Source organism: Gouania willdenowi, chromosome 18 (genome assembly GCF_900634775.1).
Source record: "Gouania willdenowi chromosome 18, fGouWil2.1, whole genome shotgun sequence".
Classification (NCBI taxonomy): Eukaryota; Metazoa; Chordata; class Actinopteri; order Blenniiformes; family Gobiesocidae; genus Gouania; species Gouania willdenowi.
The window spans coordinates 9,257,788-9,278,739 of NC_041061.1; the positions used below are offsets into that span (position 1 = coordinate 9,257,788).

General features: G+C 37.3%; 1 protein-coding gene across 1 annotated transcript in view; it reads left to right on the forward strand.

Annotated features, from left to right (window-relative positions):
* The window catches only part of LOC114480465 (protein Dok-7-like), a 51,503-nt gene extending 38,077 nt beyond the window's left edge, over nucleotides 1-13,426 (forward strand). The window contains exons 11-12 of the mRNA XM_028474618.1: nucleotides 9,841-9,987; nucleotides 12,490-13,426. Coding sequence (XP_028330419.1) covers nucleotides 9,841-9,987; nucleotides 12,490-12,626 — 284 coding nt within the window. The 3' untranslated portion in view covers nucleotides 12,627-13,426. The remainder of the gene's footprint in view (nucleotides 1-9,840; nucleotides 9,988-12,489) is intronic.
* Nucleotides 13,427-20,952: the final 7,526 nt, after the last annotated feature.

A 20,952-nucleotide genomic window follows, 5' to 3' on the forward strand; every position in this document is an offset into this window, starting at 1 on the left:
GCTGTAGAAACTAGTTTTGTAGTACTTGAGACCGGTCATGGTCTCGAGTACCGTCACGATCAGTCGTGACCAGCACTGAACTGCTATCCTTCAACTTCATTAATGTGGTAAGAAAGAGAAGCACTTGGATTTGTTCCTGATTAATTCATGCTGTAATCTGACTTCAGACATTTAGCATTAGTGTTCGTTCAATCAATCAATCAATCAATCTTTATTTGTATAGCGCCAAATCATAACCAATGGTATCTCAAGGCACTTTACAGTAGAGCAGTCTTAAGGACGGACTCTTCATTTTATGGATACACACATATGCATATATACGTATATACACATACATATGTATCCCACACCCAACATGAATTCATCATGGCGGCAAGGAAAACCTTCTGTTAAGCAGCAGGAACCTTGTGTGGATCCCATTCCTATGATGAACAGCCATCCACGTTATGCTGTGTTGGGTGTGTGCAGAGGAAAGGGTGGAGACAGAGTTGTTGAGACTCTGTAACTCCACACTAAGGATCCCACGGACCTGCGAGACAAAAGCCAGAAGGAGTACAGGAGCAAACACACAAGGGAAGAAGCAGACATAGAGGGAGTGTTTGAAAGAGGAATGGGACCCTCTCCGGTCCCTCTCTAACCTAAATGACCTCTCTCTTAACGCCCTCTCCAACCTCTCTCCAACCGAGCATGCCAGACCCCCCCCCCCCCGGCAGTCTATGCCTATTGCATCTTAATTATGAGCTATGAGCTGGTTCCTAACTAAAAGCTTTATCAAAGAGGAATGTTTTGAGCCTAACCTTATCACTGATTGTTCTTCCTCCTTGGAAATTTTATCCAGTGCATTATGAGACCTGCAAAAACTGGGACATCAGTCCGTCTTTGATCATTTACTTTAGATAATTAAATAACATAATATAATATAATTCTGACCCTATCAGTGGCTTTTAGGGATGTAACGATTAATCGTAAGGCAGTTAAAAATTGATTCATAGGTATCACGGTTGATATCGATTTTCTGAAAATTGAATCGCAGTACTTTTTTTAATCCAGGAGTGTAGGCTGCGGGCGGAATCTGCTACTACTTTCTTTCTGGCCGCCTTATACTCTTAAACATGTTTATAAATGATTCATTACCCCTTTAGCACCGAAAGAATATCTGTAATATTACGTGAATATCTGTAACCCACTGGGTTACCAGCACCCTCTGCTGGTCCAAACAAATATCTGACGTAAATACATTGCAGACTGGTGTCTTTTTTAAAGTACAATTGTTAAGGCACAAAATACATTTTCAGTTGCACTTTTAAAAAGAAAAATATCTATTATGCTGTTTTGCATTGTTTATTATAGAACCAGAATTTAAATTAATAGGCTTCTTCTTCATTTGTATTATTTCTTTATTTATTTAGATTTAGATTTATTTTTAGTTAAATTGCATTGTTCTGAATAGTTTATCAAGGGATTCTTTTGACAATGAAAAATAAAAGGAAAAGAGTACAGTATTTTTCCAAAAAAAATAAAGGAATATTTTTCAATCATTATTTGTCTACAGTCCCATTTTGTAAAATAAATCGTAGAATCGTATCGTGAACCCAGTATCGTGAATCGAATCGTATCGGGAGTTGAGTGAATCGTTACATCCCTAGTGGCTTTTAAATTTAAACATTTAAAAAAAATTAAATATCTTAAACATTTTCTTTTTGTCTGTCAAATGTGTTTAAAATAAAACTACAATTAAAGAGAGAATGTTCTTTAACTGTTTACCTGTCATGGTTTTCGGTCTTGGTGCTGTGTTCGAAATGTCATAGTAACGTACTACTCAGAATCATAAATACTTTATTTATCCCCGGAAAAAATTGCTTGTAGTACAGATGCTCGAGAAATATTACAAATAAAGTAATAATTAAGTAAAAGACTATTAATTTAATTGTTATTAAATTATTGCTCATTCAAAGTTTGACGTCAAAAGTATGTAGTATGTAGTGCGCTCACATTACATAGTACCCGGATGTATACTATATCAGCACATTTTTCAAGTATGCACGGTGGGCACACTAGTCAAACTAGTAATTTTTTTATTCAAAATTTAACAATTAACACAGTCAAAATATCAATTGAAATGGGATAATTAAATCATGATCAAATCCATTTCTAGGCTAATAAAAGTGAGGATTATATGTAATAAAGTGAAATCACTATTCTAGGAGAATGCTAGTCTACTAAATATTGAATAAAAATGTAGGATACATATTCGAAAATAATATCATAAAATCATAAAGAGAGCTCATAAAACAAAGGGGAAGACAGACAGGGGAGACGGACAGACATGAATGAGATGAACTGTGTGTGTGTAAGTGTGTAGTTATGGAAGTATGTATGTGATCTATTGTGGATGAAGTTTGCTGATGAAAGTTCATTCTGGTACCTTGAAGACGATGTCAGGGTTGGACCTGGAGGTGCTGTTTGAAGAAATGCAGCAGGACGTGTCACCGTTGAGTTCTGTTGTGTTTCAACAGAGTAAAGCCCCTTCAGCCGTTCCAGGCGGTTCTGGCCTTCGCAGCTGGGTTAGAGAATGGCTCGTGGCTTACCCTAATGGGTCGCGGGCCGGGCTTCTTTCGGCTGTTACGCACGTCACTCGATGCTGGATTCATCCGAACCAAGCAGCTGTTGGTTCCAAAAATCTAACTGTTTCAACTAAAAATAAATGAAAAGGTGGGAAAGGCAAACGCATTGAGCATGAAACGCCAGCGTCACAAAACTGAAATTTTGGGCGGTTTTCTTCCTTTTAAAAGCGTATCTTTGAGACTCGCCTCCCAAGAGGGAAGCTTCGTTGATTGGTTTAAAGTTGTCAGCATCTCAGCTGGCTGTTAGTGGTTGTGTGTGGGGTGTGTCTATATGTGAGACAATGATAAACAGGAGGGATGATTCCTAGATTTACACATAAACCATAATAATGAGTTCAGCATATTCAAATTATCTTTTCGACTTGAAATATCATGTATTACGAAAGAGTTTGATACCAAACACGACTGGAAAATAGCTTAGCATTACTTTACGAACCGGTTAATTAATTTTACTTGTAATTACTCGTAAACATAAATGTCAAAAATCATGTTATGCCTCTTCTTTACTATATGGTTGCAGTAGATACCTTAAACTAACTTTTGTGATGTTTTCTGGTATTTTAAGCACTTTTTAAATGATGAAACATTTAAAATAGCATTATGTGGGTATAAAATTATCTGAAAAGAGTGGAATAGGACAGACAATATTTGCATTTTCAATTTCTGCAGAAATCATTCCAATAATGTTTTCATTTGTAACTTTTCAAACATAATATAATTTCTTTGTTCTCACTTCTTCATTGGGACACATCTCAGAGAAGGCCTGGGCAGTGTCCTTGTGTGACAGCTCACCACAGGGGGTCAGGGGACAGTTCTGTGATCTTACAGCATCCCAAAAGTATCTGTTTGTAAAGGAGGGAGAAGACGGATGTTCTTCACCCGTGTGGAGTCGTAAAAAGAGTTCGTACTGAATATTTCAAGTGTTGGGCCAGTCTTTTCGGCTGTGTTATTGGTGTTCAAAAGGCCGCATAGTGCGGTTAGCTATGCACCTCAAAGTTGCTGGGGCAGTTATGTTGTAAACAGTTTGTGATAAAGAAACAGGCTCCTTGGTTAATTCCTGTTAGAAAGAGGGTCTTTAGGCTTGATGTGGTTTGGTTCCCTACAAAGTTAACCGGAAGTTTTGTCAGTAGGACAATGGCGGGTCTCCGAAAATCTCAGAAATGTCGGCATGAAATGTGTTTGTGTGAGTTTTATAGATCAAACATGATCACATGTTGATTTTCTACTTGGTCACTTTATCACTTAAAATGTTTGCAGAACTTTCAAAGGTGGAGAATCAACAGAGATATTTAGCCTCAGTGTGCTTTAGGTTTTGGTCATTGTTGGTTAATAATGCATCTTGGGAAACATGGAAGTATACTTCAGTGGGAACGGTCATCATCCTAATCATACTAATTATACTTATAGTTTATAGTATGTAGGATACAGTATACTGTATACTCATTGAGTTAGTAGTGCATAGTACTTCTCTTAGCCTCAGATAGTCTGGTCTTGAGTTCTACACTAGTAGAAACTAGAAAGGACACCTCTTCCCATTCTAACAATACCAAACTTCCATCCACTGGCCACTTTTATTAGATACATCTCATTAGAGCTGTAGTTTCTTATGGCATTTTGTCCACAAGGTGCTAAAAGCCTTTCTTGAATATTTTAGCGTGTATTGACGTTAAAGCGTTGAAGTGTTGCTGCTGTAGATTTATCAGCCATGCATCCACATCATGAATACATACATCTCAACGTCGAGAGTTGAAACCAAGCAGGATGGGTTCTCATTCTCACACTGGTTCCACTAAGTGTTGCAGTAATAACTGAGATCAATTAGAGTGTAATCATCCAAACTGCGCTCAAAGTGCTTTATCCCCCAAAACTCTCAGTGTTGGGGTAAACCCACTGCTGTAATGACAACCATTAGTAAACATCACACTACTCAGAGTCCGATCAATTAGGTTAGCAAACTGACCAAGTGTCTGAGGTCTAACGGCTGCTCACTGATTGTACAGTGTTCCCTGGGGTCAATGCACATGCCATTCAGGAAGCAATAGCAAGGGAAATCATTGCTTTAACCAATTGGTAATTGTTTTACGACCTGCATATTCAAATGCCCCCGACTGAACTGAACTTCACTATTTAGCATCCACTTAACATTGTTTAAAAATACATTAATAAACAGAGAAAGGCCAAAAATGACTGAAACACCAGCAAACGTCTTCAACCTGAGAGCCAGAAGAGGCTGTTTGAGTGATGGGAATAATTTAGTTAAAAACTGGTAATGATAATTTTATTAGAATTCATGTAGTTATATGTGATGGTAAGAGCAAAATGTATTTTCAGCTGAAAGGTGTTTGTGATTGCATCAAAGGGGAGCTACAACCTGTTTAGAGTGTCATTATGGATTAGATCAAAGAAATACATAAACCTAAAATAAGCCAAAATATTTGTTGAGAAGTCTACTTTCTTTTTAATTATGATACTCGGCCCCTGCGTTCTTCAATGCTCTGCACTGGTTCTCATAATCTTCACTCTGCAGTTCAAATGTTTTCTAGCTATAGGTTGTTATTATTTAAACTATTTACAGTCAACTTCTGCACCGCTTTCTTTAATTCCGTTTTGAGTGCGGGCCGTGTAGCCATTTCACTCTCTTTAACAGTGTCTCTCGTCATAGCACCTGAAGTTGTTTCATTAGATATTATCCCCAGTTGTGGCTTTGATTTCGGAAAGTGTTGTGTGTTGCATTGCTAGATCATGAAATGCCATGATCCAGCAATGCAACACATCTACCAGGTTACCAAGTCATTACTTTTACGGTGAATATTTGACGCCACGCCACCATGAATTTGTGAAGTAAAATGCAACAAGCATTTTCACTGGTTGAAATCGCTTCATATTTATCTAATCGCTGATCCATTAACAAACCCGCTCTGCGTCCTATTCGCAGAAAAGACGAAGACAGATTTATTTGAGGTACTTCACTCCTTTATCCCTGAAATTTTCTTTAGGGAGTTATACGATTCACAGAAATGATCAATTTGAAATAAAATCGGCAGAAATAGTTCGAGCAGCGGAAAATTTCCATTCATGTACTTAATAGCAATTTAGTGGACATGGTTAAAATGTTTCTATATTTTACAATCTGTTATGACCTTATTATTGCATATTTTGATAGGAAGTTACCTACGTCAGTTATGTTTTTGTTTTAGATATGATGGAAGCTACACAGTCCAAAAGCTAGACTTTGTATATTACATTCATGTTTTCTTTTCTTTTTAAACAATTATTATTCAAAGATGTACATCTAAAAAGTTACAAGATACATATAAGAGAACCAAAAACCTAAAAAGAACAAGGCAGGTGTTTCTTTACGAGTACATGGCATCAATCCCATCCACATCTTGATCCACGCTGAGCTGTTCAACATAGAAGAAATAAACCATCTTGGGCTCAGGTGGTAGAGGGGTCGTCTTCTGATCAAGAGGTTGGGGGTTCGAACCCAGTCTATACCCGTCTATGCCTCAAAGTGTCCTTGGGCAAGACACTGAACCCTAAGTTGCTCCCAGTGGTTGACCAGCGCCTTGCATGGCACCCCAGTCCCATTGGTGTGTGAATGGGTGAATGAGTTGATATTGTAAAGCGCTTTGGGATTACTTCAGTGTAGTCATAAAAGCGCTATATAAATCAAGCCCATTACCATTTACTTTAATCTCTCTTTTCATTGGAGAAGGTTGGGAGGTAGAGGTTTAGGCCAATATATTGTTCTCATTTTCCTGGCTACTATTAAAAGGATATGTAACAGTTGAGCTTTTCTTTTTGTCCATAGATCCTTCTGGAAATAATCCTAATATATACTATCTTGGGTCAAGTGGAAACTCATCATGCAGTATCGATAGATTGAATTTCTGTTTGAAATTAAATCCAAAAGCTTTTAGAATCGAACTGTCACATTAAAATGATGTGCGTGGTCTCCCTACTCTTACGTTTTTAAGTAAATATGCTATAAGGTAGAAGAAAGCTGTTCCAAAATTGCCAACAAAATACATTTGACCACTTCTATTAAGAAATATTGCACATTTAATATTTTTTTCAGTCGGTTTTTCTTATGAAAGAAAGGAACAAATGTCTAAGCAATGCAAATCTTGCTGAATATCCTCGAGTGAACTTTGACCTCTACTTTAAAATGTTTGCTATTATTGATGGACTGAAGAATGAGCTACGCAGAATAAAAAATGCACATATTTTACACAGACTGCAACCGTCAGCCTTGAATAATTTACCAAACTCTTCTACTCTCATAAAAGGGATTAAAATCAGGGATTTATTAAAATAAGCAAAATTATCTGCCAAACAGAACTGGAACATTTGGCTTACCAAGATAATTTAAAGTAAAAGAAAAATATCGTAAGTAAATAAGTAGTTTCACACAAAACTAACAGGTAAGAAGAAATACCTGTATCTATTTATTAAGATTTCACTTTTTGTAATGGAGACCTGACATGGCGCAAATGCTGATTGGTCGAAATCTCAAAAATGCCAATGCCCACATACAAAGGGATTTTATGTGTGATTGTAGGCTAAAAATTGATAGAAATGACTAAAATTTAACATAAAATTGCTAAAAAAAAGTTGTATTATTCAGCTTTAGAGCTGTAAGTAAGTAAACTTTATATAGTGCTTTTCACAGACAGAGGTCACAAAGTGCTTTACAATGAACAGTGAATGAAATTCAAAACAATAAAATATACAATCATAAAAGCAGCTCTATTGGCTCTGGAAAGCATGTTTAAAAAAGGAAGTCTTTTTCTGCTTTTTAAAAGTCTCCACAGACTCAAGGGAGCGCAATAACTGAGTAGGTTCATTCCAGAGATGGGGCGCAACGGCTTTAAAAAACCTGTCTCCTCGGGTTTTGTGACAGGTTCGCATTAGCAGGTTTTGGCCTGAGGACCTCAGACTCCGAGCTGAAGTGTAGGGCTGAATCAGATCAGTGATATCATTTGGAGCCTGTCCGTGAAGCGCTCTGAAAGTCAAGACCAGAATTTTAAATTTCACTCTGAAGTCAACAAGGAGCCAATGGCGAGACTTCAGAACAGGACTAATATGGTCTCTTCTGTTGGTGCGGGTCAGGAGCCTCACTGCAGAGTTTTAAACATACTGTAGGCGGGTCAGCTCTTTTTTATTTAGGCAGGTGAATAGGCTGTTACAATAGTCCAACCAAGCATGAATAATTGTCTCCAGCTCTTTTTCTGAGACCATCTGTCTCAGTTTGGCGATATTATGCAGTTGAAAGAAACAGTTCTTTAATAACTGTCTCGAATGCTGCACTAGGGACATGTCTTTATTGAAGATAACTCAAACTAGTTTTGACTGACACGCTCAGGTCTCCCAGGTGTTGTTTAATACCAGAGATGACACTGTCAGGGGCAACAATGAGTGTCTAAGTTTTCTCTGAGTTTAATTGGAGACTGTTCTCAGTCAGCCACTGCTTTACATGGGACAGGCAGTCCAGTAAAGAGGTAAGTTTGTGGACTTTGGAGATCTTAAACAAGCAGTACAGTTGTATGTCAACTGCAAACAGGTGATAAGACACATCACTGAACCTCTGAATTATCTGTCCGATAGGGAGAAGGTACACTAAAAACAAAAGTGGACCTAGGAGTGACCCCTGCGGAACACCCCAGGATAGCTCAGCTGACCTCGACATGATGTGATTGACTGACACACTGAAGCTCCTACTCATCAGATATGAGGAAAACTACTCTAGTACAGGACCTGACATTACCACCAGATCCCATAGCCGATTTACCATGATGCAGTGGTCAACTGTGTCAAAAGCTGAGTACAGGTCTATCACAACCAGTACGGGACACCTTCCTGAGTCACTTTCAGCAGTGCTGTTTCAGTGGACTGACATCTGACGTAGATGTTGTGATGCTCAAGGAAGGATGTCAGTTGTTTTGCTACCACCTTTTCCAGAGTTTTCGCCAAGAAAGGGAGCTTTGATATTGGCCGAAAGTTCTTAGGTTCCTAGCTGTCCAGACTGGGCTTCTTTAGCCTTGGTTCTACCAGTGCATGTTTGAAGGCGCTGGGAAACACCCCAGAAGAAAAAGACAGATTGCACATTTTAATGACCCATGGCCCAACCAAATCAACAATGTTTACAAAAAGCTTAGAGGGGATCGAGAACATCAAACAAGCTAGAGGTGGGACTCATTTTAGCTCTAAGTGCAGCGATGTCTTCCAACAACACTGGCTCAAATACCATCCAGACTTGTGGGGGTGGTTCAGCAATGGCTGGGCCACAGCAAGAGGGTGCTGGGATTTTACCTTTAATGTCTCTGATCTTATTGAGAAAAAAGTTCATAAAGTCATTGCTATTTGTGTTACAAGGCACGGAGGTAGCAGGTAGGGTATTGGACACCAGAGAATTTATAGTGTCAAATAACACCTTCGGATTGCCCTTGTTAGAGACTGTCAACTGGTTAAAGTAAAGTACTGTCATCTAAGTGCATGTGATGGGTTGTGCATCACTTTAAAACATAGGATGCATTCAACTTTCACAAAGACTTTTACCAGTTGAAATGATGGAAATTGTAATAAAACCGACTGCCTTTGAATGCTTCTTGTCTCTGCCGTTAGCTGTTAGAAACCCTGTTGTTTTTGTACTGTGGCTGTCTATAATTAACATATTGCTGTAGTTAAGAGCTGCTCAGCCTGGGGACTAAGTGCAGCTGATTAGGGTTATCTGAACTATTCTTTAAGTACTTTGTTAGGATTCTATAATAAAGGCTGTGATGGGAAAAAAAAAAGCAAAGCCAGTTTTTAAAAATGGGTCAAAGAAGGGGGTATGTTAGTGGAGTTTCAAATTGTTTTCAGCGTGCGTGAATTGAGCGAGTGGTGTGAGTTTTCGAGTGGTCTCAGCTTCTTTGTTGCAGGTCATTTGAGGTGAAATTAAAGCCACTCAAAAAAAAGCCACAGGGTTGTTGAAATGAATGGTTAGACACATAAAAACACGAGGCACTGCACGTCGTTTGTCATGTTTATAATCATTATGAGCACACAAACCCCGTCATGTGTTTTTAATAGTTTTTAATGCCACTGGAGGCTTAGGGTGTCAAGAGGAATCACAAAATGAACTTTTAATCCAAAAAAGCTTAAACAATAACCAAATGCACTGAAGTGTCATTTATCCGTGCATTTAATGCAACCGTGTTTGCTTTTTCTGCAGAGAATCCGTTTCCTGAAAGACCTCGTACTGAAGGCGTTACGTATGTGAATATTCCAGTCAGTCCCACATCCAAAAAGCAAGTGAACTACATGGAGCTGGAGCTGCAGGAGCCTGGACACTGCAGCAGAGGACCTGCAGCACATCAGAGTAAGACTGACGCGGTGGTTTCTAATACTCTCTACATTGTGCATATCTGTGTCGGATCCCAATGGAGGCGGGAACATTAATATTAGGTGTTGGCACAAGTTATAAAAGTGATTTGAGTGTTAGAGCAAGGTTTTTCAACCTTGGGATCGGGACTAGGTTTGTCACTTTAACGCGCTAATTGCAATTAATTAATTACAGGAAAAATTAACGCTCTAAAAAAGGAATACCTTTAATTGCTTGTTTTTTTTAGCTCCCCAAACAACGTGGAACCTTACTCCATTGCACGCGTTTTTGGTATATCCATAATTTTGATGCACCGAATCTATTAGTAGAACCTGAGGAGAAGTCTTTGTGGGCATTATTTTGAGTTAAATAAAAACACAACGGATGGAAAGCTAAAGCCCAGTTATGTGCAAATTGTGCAAGAAAGAGTTTGTGGATCACCGGAGGTAACGCTAACTATGTAGCAGCTAGCACGGACAGCGGTTCTTCTATTCCAATGCTACACTAGGCCGAGTGGCTGTTGTAGAAGATGTGGGGCTACTACTACTACTATTAAGTGATTACTTGATGTTATTACAGTACTTTATTTTGTGATGAACAATGTCATTTTTGATGTGCTAATTTACAGCACGGTGAATAATGGGTGCGTTTTATTTATTATATATTATCTGAAGGAGAGGAAAAAGCAACAAGTTTGGTGTTCATCAATTATATTGATCATAAAATTGCTCTGTTCATTATGTGCTAACTTATAGCACTTCATACGGCCCTGATGTTTTATTTCATTTGTATTTTCTATTATTTGTAGATTGACTGAAATACACATCAATATGGTCTGAATTCAGCTAATGTATAAAAAAAACCCATCTGTCTTCACCTTATCACATTACGTATGCCACTCTCAAGCAACTTGAGATTAATTCTTGTCGTATAAAGAAAGACAGCTGAGTCCTTGTCACCGGAGTAGCTGAATGGAGCCATAATTGACAAAAAGCATCGGCTATTAGCGCTGATGCTCTGCAGGGAATATTAAGGTCTCAAAGGTTAATGTCTGATATCAGAAATACAGTGTAAGCCAGTGATATGTCGCCTGGACAGACGAGCATCCCATCTCACCGCTAAATTACTGGGAAACCATCTCCAGTGACTGATAACGTGTTTGTGATTCTTCAAACTGGGCCAGACTTTAAAATGGATGAACCAACAGGACTAAAGCAGCGCTGCTGATGATTCAACTGCAACCCTGTGACATGTTGCTCATTTGATTTTCTCTCGAGAAAGGACATCAAATTATGATAATGAAAGTAATGTGCATTGTGCACGTGGTGCATGAGGAGAATCTCCCCGCATGAAGATGAGGCGTTTGCACATTGTCTGCTCGTGCTCGCCTTTTTTTTTTTTTTTTAAAGACATCAAATTGACATGAAGGTAAAAAAGATTCTCTGCTCTTTGAACTCATTTTTGCATCAGGATGATAAGAGATGCGAAAGATCTTTGAATAAGGGACATGAATATAGTCATCATAGTTGTTGGATTATTCTTTAAATGAGCAACTAATATAGCAACTAAAATGTAGGGTTGGAAAAACTTTTCATGGGAATTAACAGGAACTAGAATATTTACATTTCCTGAAGAAAAAGCATTGTACTGCATTAGCTTAGCGTTACATTACCTTTAGCTTAGCATTAACCTAGCATGAGCAAGCATTTACATTAACCTAGCATTAGCATTTGCTAGCATTGACATTAACTACCATTAGCATTAACCAGTATTAATATTAGCTAGCAATAACATTAAAATGAGCTAATATTAGCATTAGCTAAACATTACCATTAGCTAGCATTAACATTAGCTTGCATTAGCATAGTATTAGCTAACATTAGCATTTAGTAGTGACTTTAGTATTGACTTTTAGTAGTATTAGTTGAAATCACATTTTTGACGTTAAAGATTGTTACTTTCTGCAAGTCCCTAAAACTTACAAAACTTGAATAATTGTATAGATCTACATGCAAGTAAATCTGTTAAAATGTTTGTGTTTTTTTGTTTTTTTTTTTTTAATTTCCATGAAGAAAAAAATTATATTTTGGAATTTTACCAGAAATTTGCTGCTCCTTTGAAACCCTACTAATATGTAACAAATAATTCAAAACTTCATAAATAAGGTTAATGTGCTTCTTTAAAATAAATGCATTATATTTTATGTTAATATAGTAACATAGGTGTTATTTTTAGCAAAACAGCCAAGGCTCTTATTGTGAAAGGTTACTCGTAAAGCCATTTGTTCAACCTAACAAAGCTTATTAATCACACAACAACTTTGAACATATAATTAGGAAGAAGCAGACCCAAGAATAAATTAAAATGTTTTTTTTTTGTGCACACGGTCATTTTAAAGACATTTAACAGGAAGTTTAATGTGCTTTCAAGCTTAAGTAAATTATTTTCATGAACTTTTGGAATATAAAAGTATTTCTTTCTACTCTCGTGTCTCGACAGGAAAGAGCTCAACCAAATACGCCCACATTGACATCACAGCCACTGAGACGGCTCACAAAGTGGGTACCCAGCATGCACTGGGTCGGCAGGAGGGCCTGCACGCTTTGGAGCTGAGAAGAAAAGCAACGCCACATTGACTCGTGTTTCCCAGAAATGCTGATCTCAGCAGGAAAGCCTTACCCAATTAAAGGGTCATTTATCCCAATAATCTAAAACTTTTTCCCGCTAATATAGAAGTCGGTGTAAAAGTGACTTTGGTGAGTTTCTTGTGGTGAAATTTCACCTGTAAAGTGTTCAGATGTGAATTCTCACTAATGAATTGACAAAGCTGAAGCGTCTTCAGTGTTTTAACACAAGGACCAGGAGCAACATTTCATCCTCAGCCCTTTTTTTTTTCTGAACTACAGAAATCTAATTTAATGCCATTATGTCAGTCCTGGAGCCTCCAGCAGACAGGGAGAAAGAAGTCCCTGCAATGTGCTGAGTCATCGTCTCAGATTAAAGCCCTTAAAGCTAACATTTTGGGGCTCGCTGGGACCATCCCTCATACAGTAACATGCAATGTCCTGTTTGGGTCCTGGTTTAGAAGAAAGAAGCAGGGTGGCAGCACCGGTGGAGATGCTTATGTTCTCCTCAGTGTTTGGCGATTCATCGTGTACGTTTAGCTACAATGCTGTCGCTCCGTGTTTTTTGGGGCGAAATGCTTGAATTTGTTTCCTATAGAATAATAAAAGATCCAACAACTGTCCGTCCATCCTGCATAAAGCATCCGACTAGAAGCTGCTTGTGGTCCTGAAGAGAAGGCCGGTCTTTCTGTACATGGTGGAAATAACCACGCCACCGTTCTGCTCTTGAGAACGTCCAAAAAAAAAAAAAAGGATAGTCATAGTTTAACTAACATTGTTTCTGGGAAGATAAGACTCGCCGACATCCACCAGCTCAAGAAAACCAAGTACCAAGATCTAATCGATGAAACTGGCACCAAACAGGGGTGGACTGGCCATCTGGCATACCGGGCATCATCCTGGTGGGCCGGTCCGGTCCTCTACGTTTTTTTTTGTGGCAAAAACATGGCAAGGAAAGAGTGTAAAGTTGTTCAAAGTATTCCCATTTGAAGGTTTTTCTGGGGGAATAATGATAAGACAAAGATCAACATGTTGAGCATCACAGACTTAATAACAGCTTCTACGTAGTGTCAGCTGATAACGTCTGGTCTGGAAAGAAAATGTCATGGCTGAATTTTTGACCCACTCCCCCCTGGCACCAAATAATGATTTTTAACCTTATTCCCCTTATTAAGGTTGGCCGCTGAGAGTTCCCCGCGACATCAGTAGGGCCTCTGATTTTCTGCGATCACGGAAAACAGAATTCACGTTCTTAAACGGAAAAGGCAGACGACCCAATTTATCTAAAAATCAGGCCCCAACATGACACAGAAATGTCTCACATGGATGTTTTGGGATAATAAATTACATTTACACGATATATATTCACCGAAAAACGGGTGATTGAATGTTTAGAAAATATGACCAAAGAACAAATATTGTTAGTCCTATTCAAAACACAATCCTGTTCAAACCCTTGCTACGTGTTACGATAAGACTAGTGATTAGCATTAGCTAACATTAGCATTAGCTAGCATTAGCATAGTATTAGCTAACATTAGCATTTACCCAGCATCAGCCAATCACCCAGCCTATCATTAACATGCGCCTCGCAATAGCAATTAATCATCTGAAGCATGAAAAATGTAAAATGAATAACTATTTAGCATATTTAGTATGATTTCTAGAAGTTTAAAAGCCAGCAAAGTAAAGTCTTCTAAGCAGGAAAAGATGGTGAAATGGAAACAAAACAGAAAAGTGTAACCTGATGCGCACGTGAGATGGAAATTGGTAAATCCTGAAACACAATTTTTGGAAATTTTGAAAGTGAAAATTGGAGGCCCTACATCAGCGCACAGTGCCCACCATGGTTCCATCTTTAACAGCAGATGAGAATCTAAATCCTGCAGTTCACTTCTGCTTAAAAATTCCCACAGATGAGTGAAACAGTGAGAGGCAGCCGTGGTAATTAATGCAAAGCTGAGAAGAAGCTTTTTGAAATCCACTCCTGGTTCCTGCCTCTCCACTGCTCGTTTTCAATGCTGTGTAAAACAAGACATCTGAAATGTTTTCCCCCTGAACCATTCATCATTGGCCAAGTCTCCCACGTTGTTATTCCTTATCTACTGTAGTGTGCACACTAGAGCTTTTTATTGCAGTTATTTATTAATGTTTGATTTTTTTTTTTTTTTTTTCAAGCTATCTTTTTAGATGCAACACTGGTTTTGTTCCCCCCATTATGTGTATTATGTGTATTATGTAACGAATGACTTCAGTGACTGTTTTTCCATGTTTAACTATTTCTACTGTAAATACTTCACCACAAATGCTAAGTGTTAAGTTTTTCTAGAACTGTGATGGATTACATAAAGGACTTATGCCATGTACGGTTGCATTTGTGTGCTTTTATTAAGGCCTGACCTCACACCGTACATTGATTAATGAAGTGGTTCTCAACTGGAGTGTCCATGAGACTCACCATCAAACATGATAAAAACAAGAAGCAACGCAAAAACAATAATTTCAGCAAATTCATTTTGTCTTCTTTTTTTTAAAATAATACGTTATGCTTTAATTTATTCAGACAACTTTTTTTCAGGTAATTTAATTTGATCTCCTGCCAACTGTCAGTCTTCCTCAGAGGCATCTACTGATCGCCCAGAAAGAACTCATAAAACATTTAAAGCGTTTTTAAATAATTCAATGAAAATATGGTGATGTTTAAATGTGAAACAATTCATAGTGAAAGTGTTTTAATGATAAACACGGGATTCCACAGCTGAAATAATTAATGCTTGATTAAAGAGGAGGAAAAAATATACCAAAAATATTTATACAAATTTATGGAAGCATATTGCATTCATTTTGGGGAAAAAAAAAATCATTTTTTTCTGAATAATTAGTTTTTTTCCTCTGTTTTTTGGATGAAAGTCCTCAAAGTTGATAGACTAATAGTAATTAATGTCAAACCAAGTTGAAGGTACGTTTTTATTAAATCAATCCAGCTGGCCATGTTTGCTCTCAAAGAAATACATGTATCTGTTGTTTCAAATGCCCTCAGAAGATAAAAAATAAAAAAAAAACGGGTGGAAAATGACAAGAAAAATAGAAAAAAATGTGTCTGAAAATTAATGAATAAGTCAAAAAATAGTTCAAAAAACATGAAAAACATTGTTGGTGCAATATGCTTCCGTTCAAATTAAACACGGGTAAATATTTGTACATTTTTATAAAGTGACAAACTGTCGCCACCTACTCTTCTTGTCACCTGATGTTTTGATGGACAAGGATAACAAAGTATCAGCTTTGTTTACCGTTCCTTTCTTTTTTATTTTGAAATTCTTTGGTCTGGGAATGAATCATTATCTTGCGCAGACAAAAGTTTTGTTTTGTTTTAAGTGTTCATCCTATAATCTATTCCACCTTTACATGATATGCTACATCTATTTCATCATTTTGTACTTGAACTGCTTTCATTAAGACAAATAACTGTTTCATTTTTGCGGCGCTCTTGTTTTAAATGGATTCGGATTCACTGGGTGCACAGAAGATGATTAGATTCTAGCGCACGTCCTCATCAGACGCTGTTTGTCGGAGGATAAAACACTCAGTCAGCTGTGGGTGAAACAATTTAGTTTTTAGATGTATTAAAATACACTGTACTGATATATGTCAACCTATAGTAAACAAAGACTGTAGATTTAAGCATCAATGCAGACTTTACAGTAATTGTAAGATATTTTCTGTTTTTTCAGGAACCTGATTTGATATTTTTTAGCAATAATTAATACATTCTTTGTTTTTGTTTTTTTCCATCACCCTTTTTCAGGCAATCAGCATCATTTTTGACAGTTGTCACATCATTGAATTGTTCAGTATTGTATTCATAATAAGGTAATTCCATGTGATTTCAACAAATTTTGGTCTAAAAAAAAAATTCTGAAATGTTTACCAAGATACACTGTAAATTATTATTTTGATCGGATGAATACTTTTTGAGATATGGCCATTTTTGCGTATCCTTATTTCTCTTCTATTTTTAACTTCCAATATCTCAGGAACTACATCACATTTGAAACTGAAATTTTATATAATACAGCTCAACATTGGAAAAAAGTTTGCTTGTAAACAACTCTGCATATTTCTCAGCTCACTGTAATTTGATCTATGTACATAGACTGTTCACACTAATGATTAGTCAGATATATGCATTGGTTGCTAGGTGACAGTCTCTAGAAATCAGAAAAAATACTTTTTTCACAATTTTCATTGGCCCATAACTGCATTAGGGAATGTATGTGTTTAATTTATAGTATAAAGGTTACCCTTTTTTGGGATATAAAACAATTAATTAAAAAATAATACTAAACTGGCCTAATCTCAAAAATTATTAATCCGATCAAACAAAAAATGTACAGTGTGAATAATCACGGAACAATTGATTAAAACCTCTGAATTTTTTTAGACCAAAGTGCGTGGGACGTCCTGAAAATTCGTTGAAATGACGTGGAATAAATATTATTTATAATTATATTTATATTTATATGATGAAAATATGTGGTTAGTTAAGTTTGCAGGATTACAGCATTTTATTGCAATGTTATTCGACATCGATCGAACAGAACCAAGCTCCCATTCATTCCAAAAGGAAATTTAGAATAATAATGTACTATTTGTTTCTGTCCTCTGAACAGATTGTTCATCAAACTGGAATAAATTGTAGCAGTTCAAGCACAAATGACCTTTGAAATGACACAAAATACTGACTATCATGACCCCTCATTGAAACTAAAGTGCATTATATAATTTATCAATATTTATTAAGATGATTATTTTAACAGGCCAACCGAGATTACTTCAAGAAAAGATCAAATTCTCCCATCATATCCACTTGTACAATACACCACTTGCTTCAAACTCAGACTTAGTCACCAATCGTCCTGATATAAGCTATTTACAAAAATGTCACTTTTTTTTTTTAAAGAGCTTTTCACTTATGGAACAAATTGTGGGACGTGAAAGACATGTCAACTTTACACATATTTAAAAATTCTTTAAAATCTTTTTTTTTAACCAATCTTAATGTATATATCATGTATTTTTAGATTTGATTGTTGGTGTAATGAAAATGGGTCTTGATGTAATGTTTCTGTACTTACATGTACTAGAATCTCAATTGTTTTTTGTTTTTTTTAAATGGAGAATTGGAAAATGAGCAACCACCACAGTGGAAGCTTATAACAAATAAATCATGAGAATCTATAGCTTGAGATCACGTGATAAGTTTTTCCACTCATCCTTCCTGATCACAGTGATCTTAGCTTGTGACTTAAGACAAACAGAAAGTGTTTGTTTTCAGTTTCTTTGTTGTTGTGTTGGTCTCACCAAATGATGAAACTCGCTCTTTTATGAAAACGTTGTGCGCTGACGCTTGAACCTACAACCTCACAGCTCCAAAGCACCGTAAACGTTATGCAGCCACAAATAGCCGCTGATGGCTTTATCTTGTCGGAAGTGATTTGTTGCAAATAGTCAAAGCCTCCAGGGTCTGGTAGCATTTCCAAACGCCAACCCAATAAACTCCAACCACTGACCTTTCGGCTCTGGTCATCGGCCTTGTTCAGCCCAACTCAATTATTATCCCTAATGTTTCACACAAGCACACAAAGTGCCTCCTGCAGTGGCTGCCTACAAGGCATCGTATGGAGGAAAAGCCTTAATCATGTTTATTTCCCTCCCTTTGCAGCCTTCGCCCTCCTTTACTTAATGCACTTAGCATTCATTTTATTCTCCAATGGGTGCATGTGCTGATAATAGTGTATCACAGTTTGATTTTAATGACATTAGAGTCAGGACTCCAGTAGCCTGGGTGTTGATGGTGGTTTAAGGACAACTAGGGATGCAAACATAGACATTAGCTCTGCAGGACCTCACGAAACACACATTTAATGTACGCACGACATCCCGCATCAGTGACGCTACATTAGCTCACCTAATGTCTTCATTCACTCACCCTTGTTCAAAATATTTTTATAATTGGCTCGCGACAAGAATTATTTTAGGGTAAAAATAAAACACCCGAAATTCAACAGTGACAGTTTTAGAGCATTGGATTGGCCAGTGCTTCTCAACCGTTTCAGCCCACGACGGCCAAAATAAAGGTGCCAGACAAGGAACCCCCACTGTACCTGTACCATCTATAAGGGGGAATAAAGGGGAGAGATTTTTGGGGTCCATTCATAAAGTCAGCAAAATGATGCTCAATTGTCCTTATGAATCTGTGATAACCACATTTATTTATTTATCTGAATAATATCCACCGTTATGCAGAAGATTTATTATTATAGTATAGTATAGTATAGTATAGTATAGTATAGTATAGTATAGTATAGTATATAGTTTTCTTAAAGATTTAGATACTTATTTTGATCTGAAATAAAATGGGTTAAAAGGGACAAAAAATGGTAGAAAAGGTGGTGAAATGGGATTTTAAAAAGCACAGAAATTGGTTAAAAGTTGCAAATTAGAATGGGCAAAAATAGACAGAAAAAGTAGTAAAAATGTCTTTGCTGTAAAAGTATGCACTAAAATGATACATTACATGCATCAGTTAGTTTTTGCTTCACTAGCTAGTATCTGCTTTAAGGAGAAAAATATTGCAGAATTGCATGATATTGTCCCAAAACATGTGAATATTTACGGTAGTTTGTGTCGTGTAGGCAGGGGTGGACAGGACTAGAAGTGGGCCCTGTCCGGTCCGCTACGTTTTTTTTTGGACGAGTGAGAGGAGGCAAACATGGTAACAGGTGGCCAAAAATGGTCCAAACGTGGCAAGAAAAGAGTGAGAAGTGACTAAAATGAGCCAAAAGCACTCAAGAATGCCCCAAAAAGGGGCAAATAAAGAAGAACCAGGTGGTATGTAAAGGCAAAAGGGAGATTAAATGGGCAAATTGTGGCAAGAAATAGTCAAAAAAGGGCTAAAATGTGAAACAGAAACAGCCAAAACGTAGGAGAAAAGGGAAACAAGTGATATTTATTGGGCAACAAAATATAGAAAGGGCAAAAATTGGATAAAAGGGTCAAAAAGAACTCTCTAAAATGGATTAAAATGATATTTATTGAAAAAAGTGTAAGAATCTTTTGAAAAGAGGAAAAAATTGGACAAAGGAAATTGAAAAATGGCAAATGGATATAGGTAAAAAGGGGTTAAAAGTTTCCCCATTTTAAGGTTTTCAGGGGGAATGATAATTCAAATTAATATGTAAAAAAAAAAACACATGTTGAGCATCACTGACCAATAGCCTGGTAACAGAAAATACCAGGGCTGAATGTCCCAGTCCCTGCATGTACCCGTACGTATCTCTTTGCCCATTCGTTTATGGTTGAAAATTGGTTTTGAATGCATGCTATTGTCCAATAGTCCATGTCATATTTCAAATGTCACTTGATTTTGTAAAAAAAAAAAAAAAAAAAAAAAAAAAATAATAATAATAATAATAATAATAATAATATATCCATTTCCGTTTCAGGAAGTAAATTCCGCAATATCAATCTTTTTTTCTGCCATCACAGAAAATGAGAGAACCCTGTAGAGGATCACACTTCTGAACGGTTCCTGATTAACACATTTAGGTGTAATCACTTCATCCAACAAAATTCTATCTGTAAATCCAAAAGTGATTAATCAGCCACCGGCTGTGCCTCCACCTCACAGACATGATTCACTCACTGGATGTAAAGCTGTGTGGGCGAAACGACGGAGGCGCCAAAGAACGTGTGCGCTGCACTTACTCTGAAGCAGACCAACATCTACTGTACACGAGCACACGTCTGACCTCTCATGGGTTACTGTAGTACGCTGTGTTTGGGTGGGATCGATGCGTAACACACCGAATGTTGCACTGATCTTTCTCAGCAACAGAAAAACACAAACACTCTCCAGTCTGAAAATGGATGCACGTTTGATGACTAGTTAGAGGTGGAAAAGGCTTTTTCTTCTTCCTCCATTATTTTCTCCATCCTCTGTTTCCTCACAGTTCACTTCTTTCTAAAAGAGAGAAAACACTGGTTCCTGCTGTTTGATCAGTAATATCGTCTCAAATTACACTCACATCTGCATTAGCTCCACTTTTCTGCTCTTCGCCTTCACTCAACTAAACTTTGTGTCGAACAGGAAACATCTGAAAAGTTTTTTTGTCAATGCAAACTAATTATCACAGTCGCATCTGCGTGACAGTATGACTCAACCCAGCAGGGAACCAATGATGCTTAGAAGACTTGCTGATTCTGGGAATCATTCTGAAAAGGATGTGAGGAGTATATTGGTATCGGAATGAAAGGAGTGGCGGGGGCTTTTGCA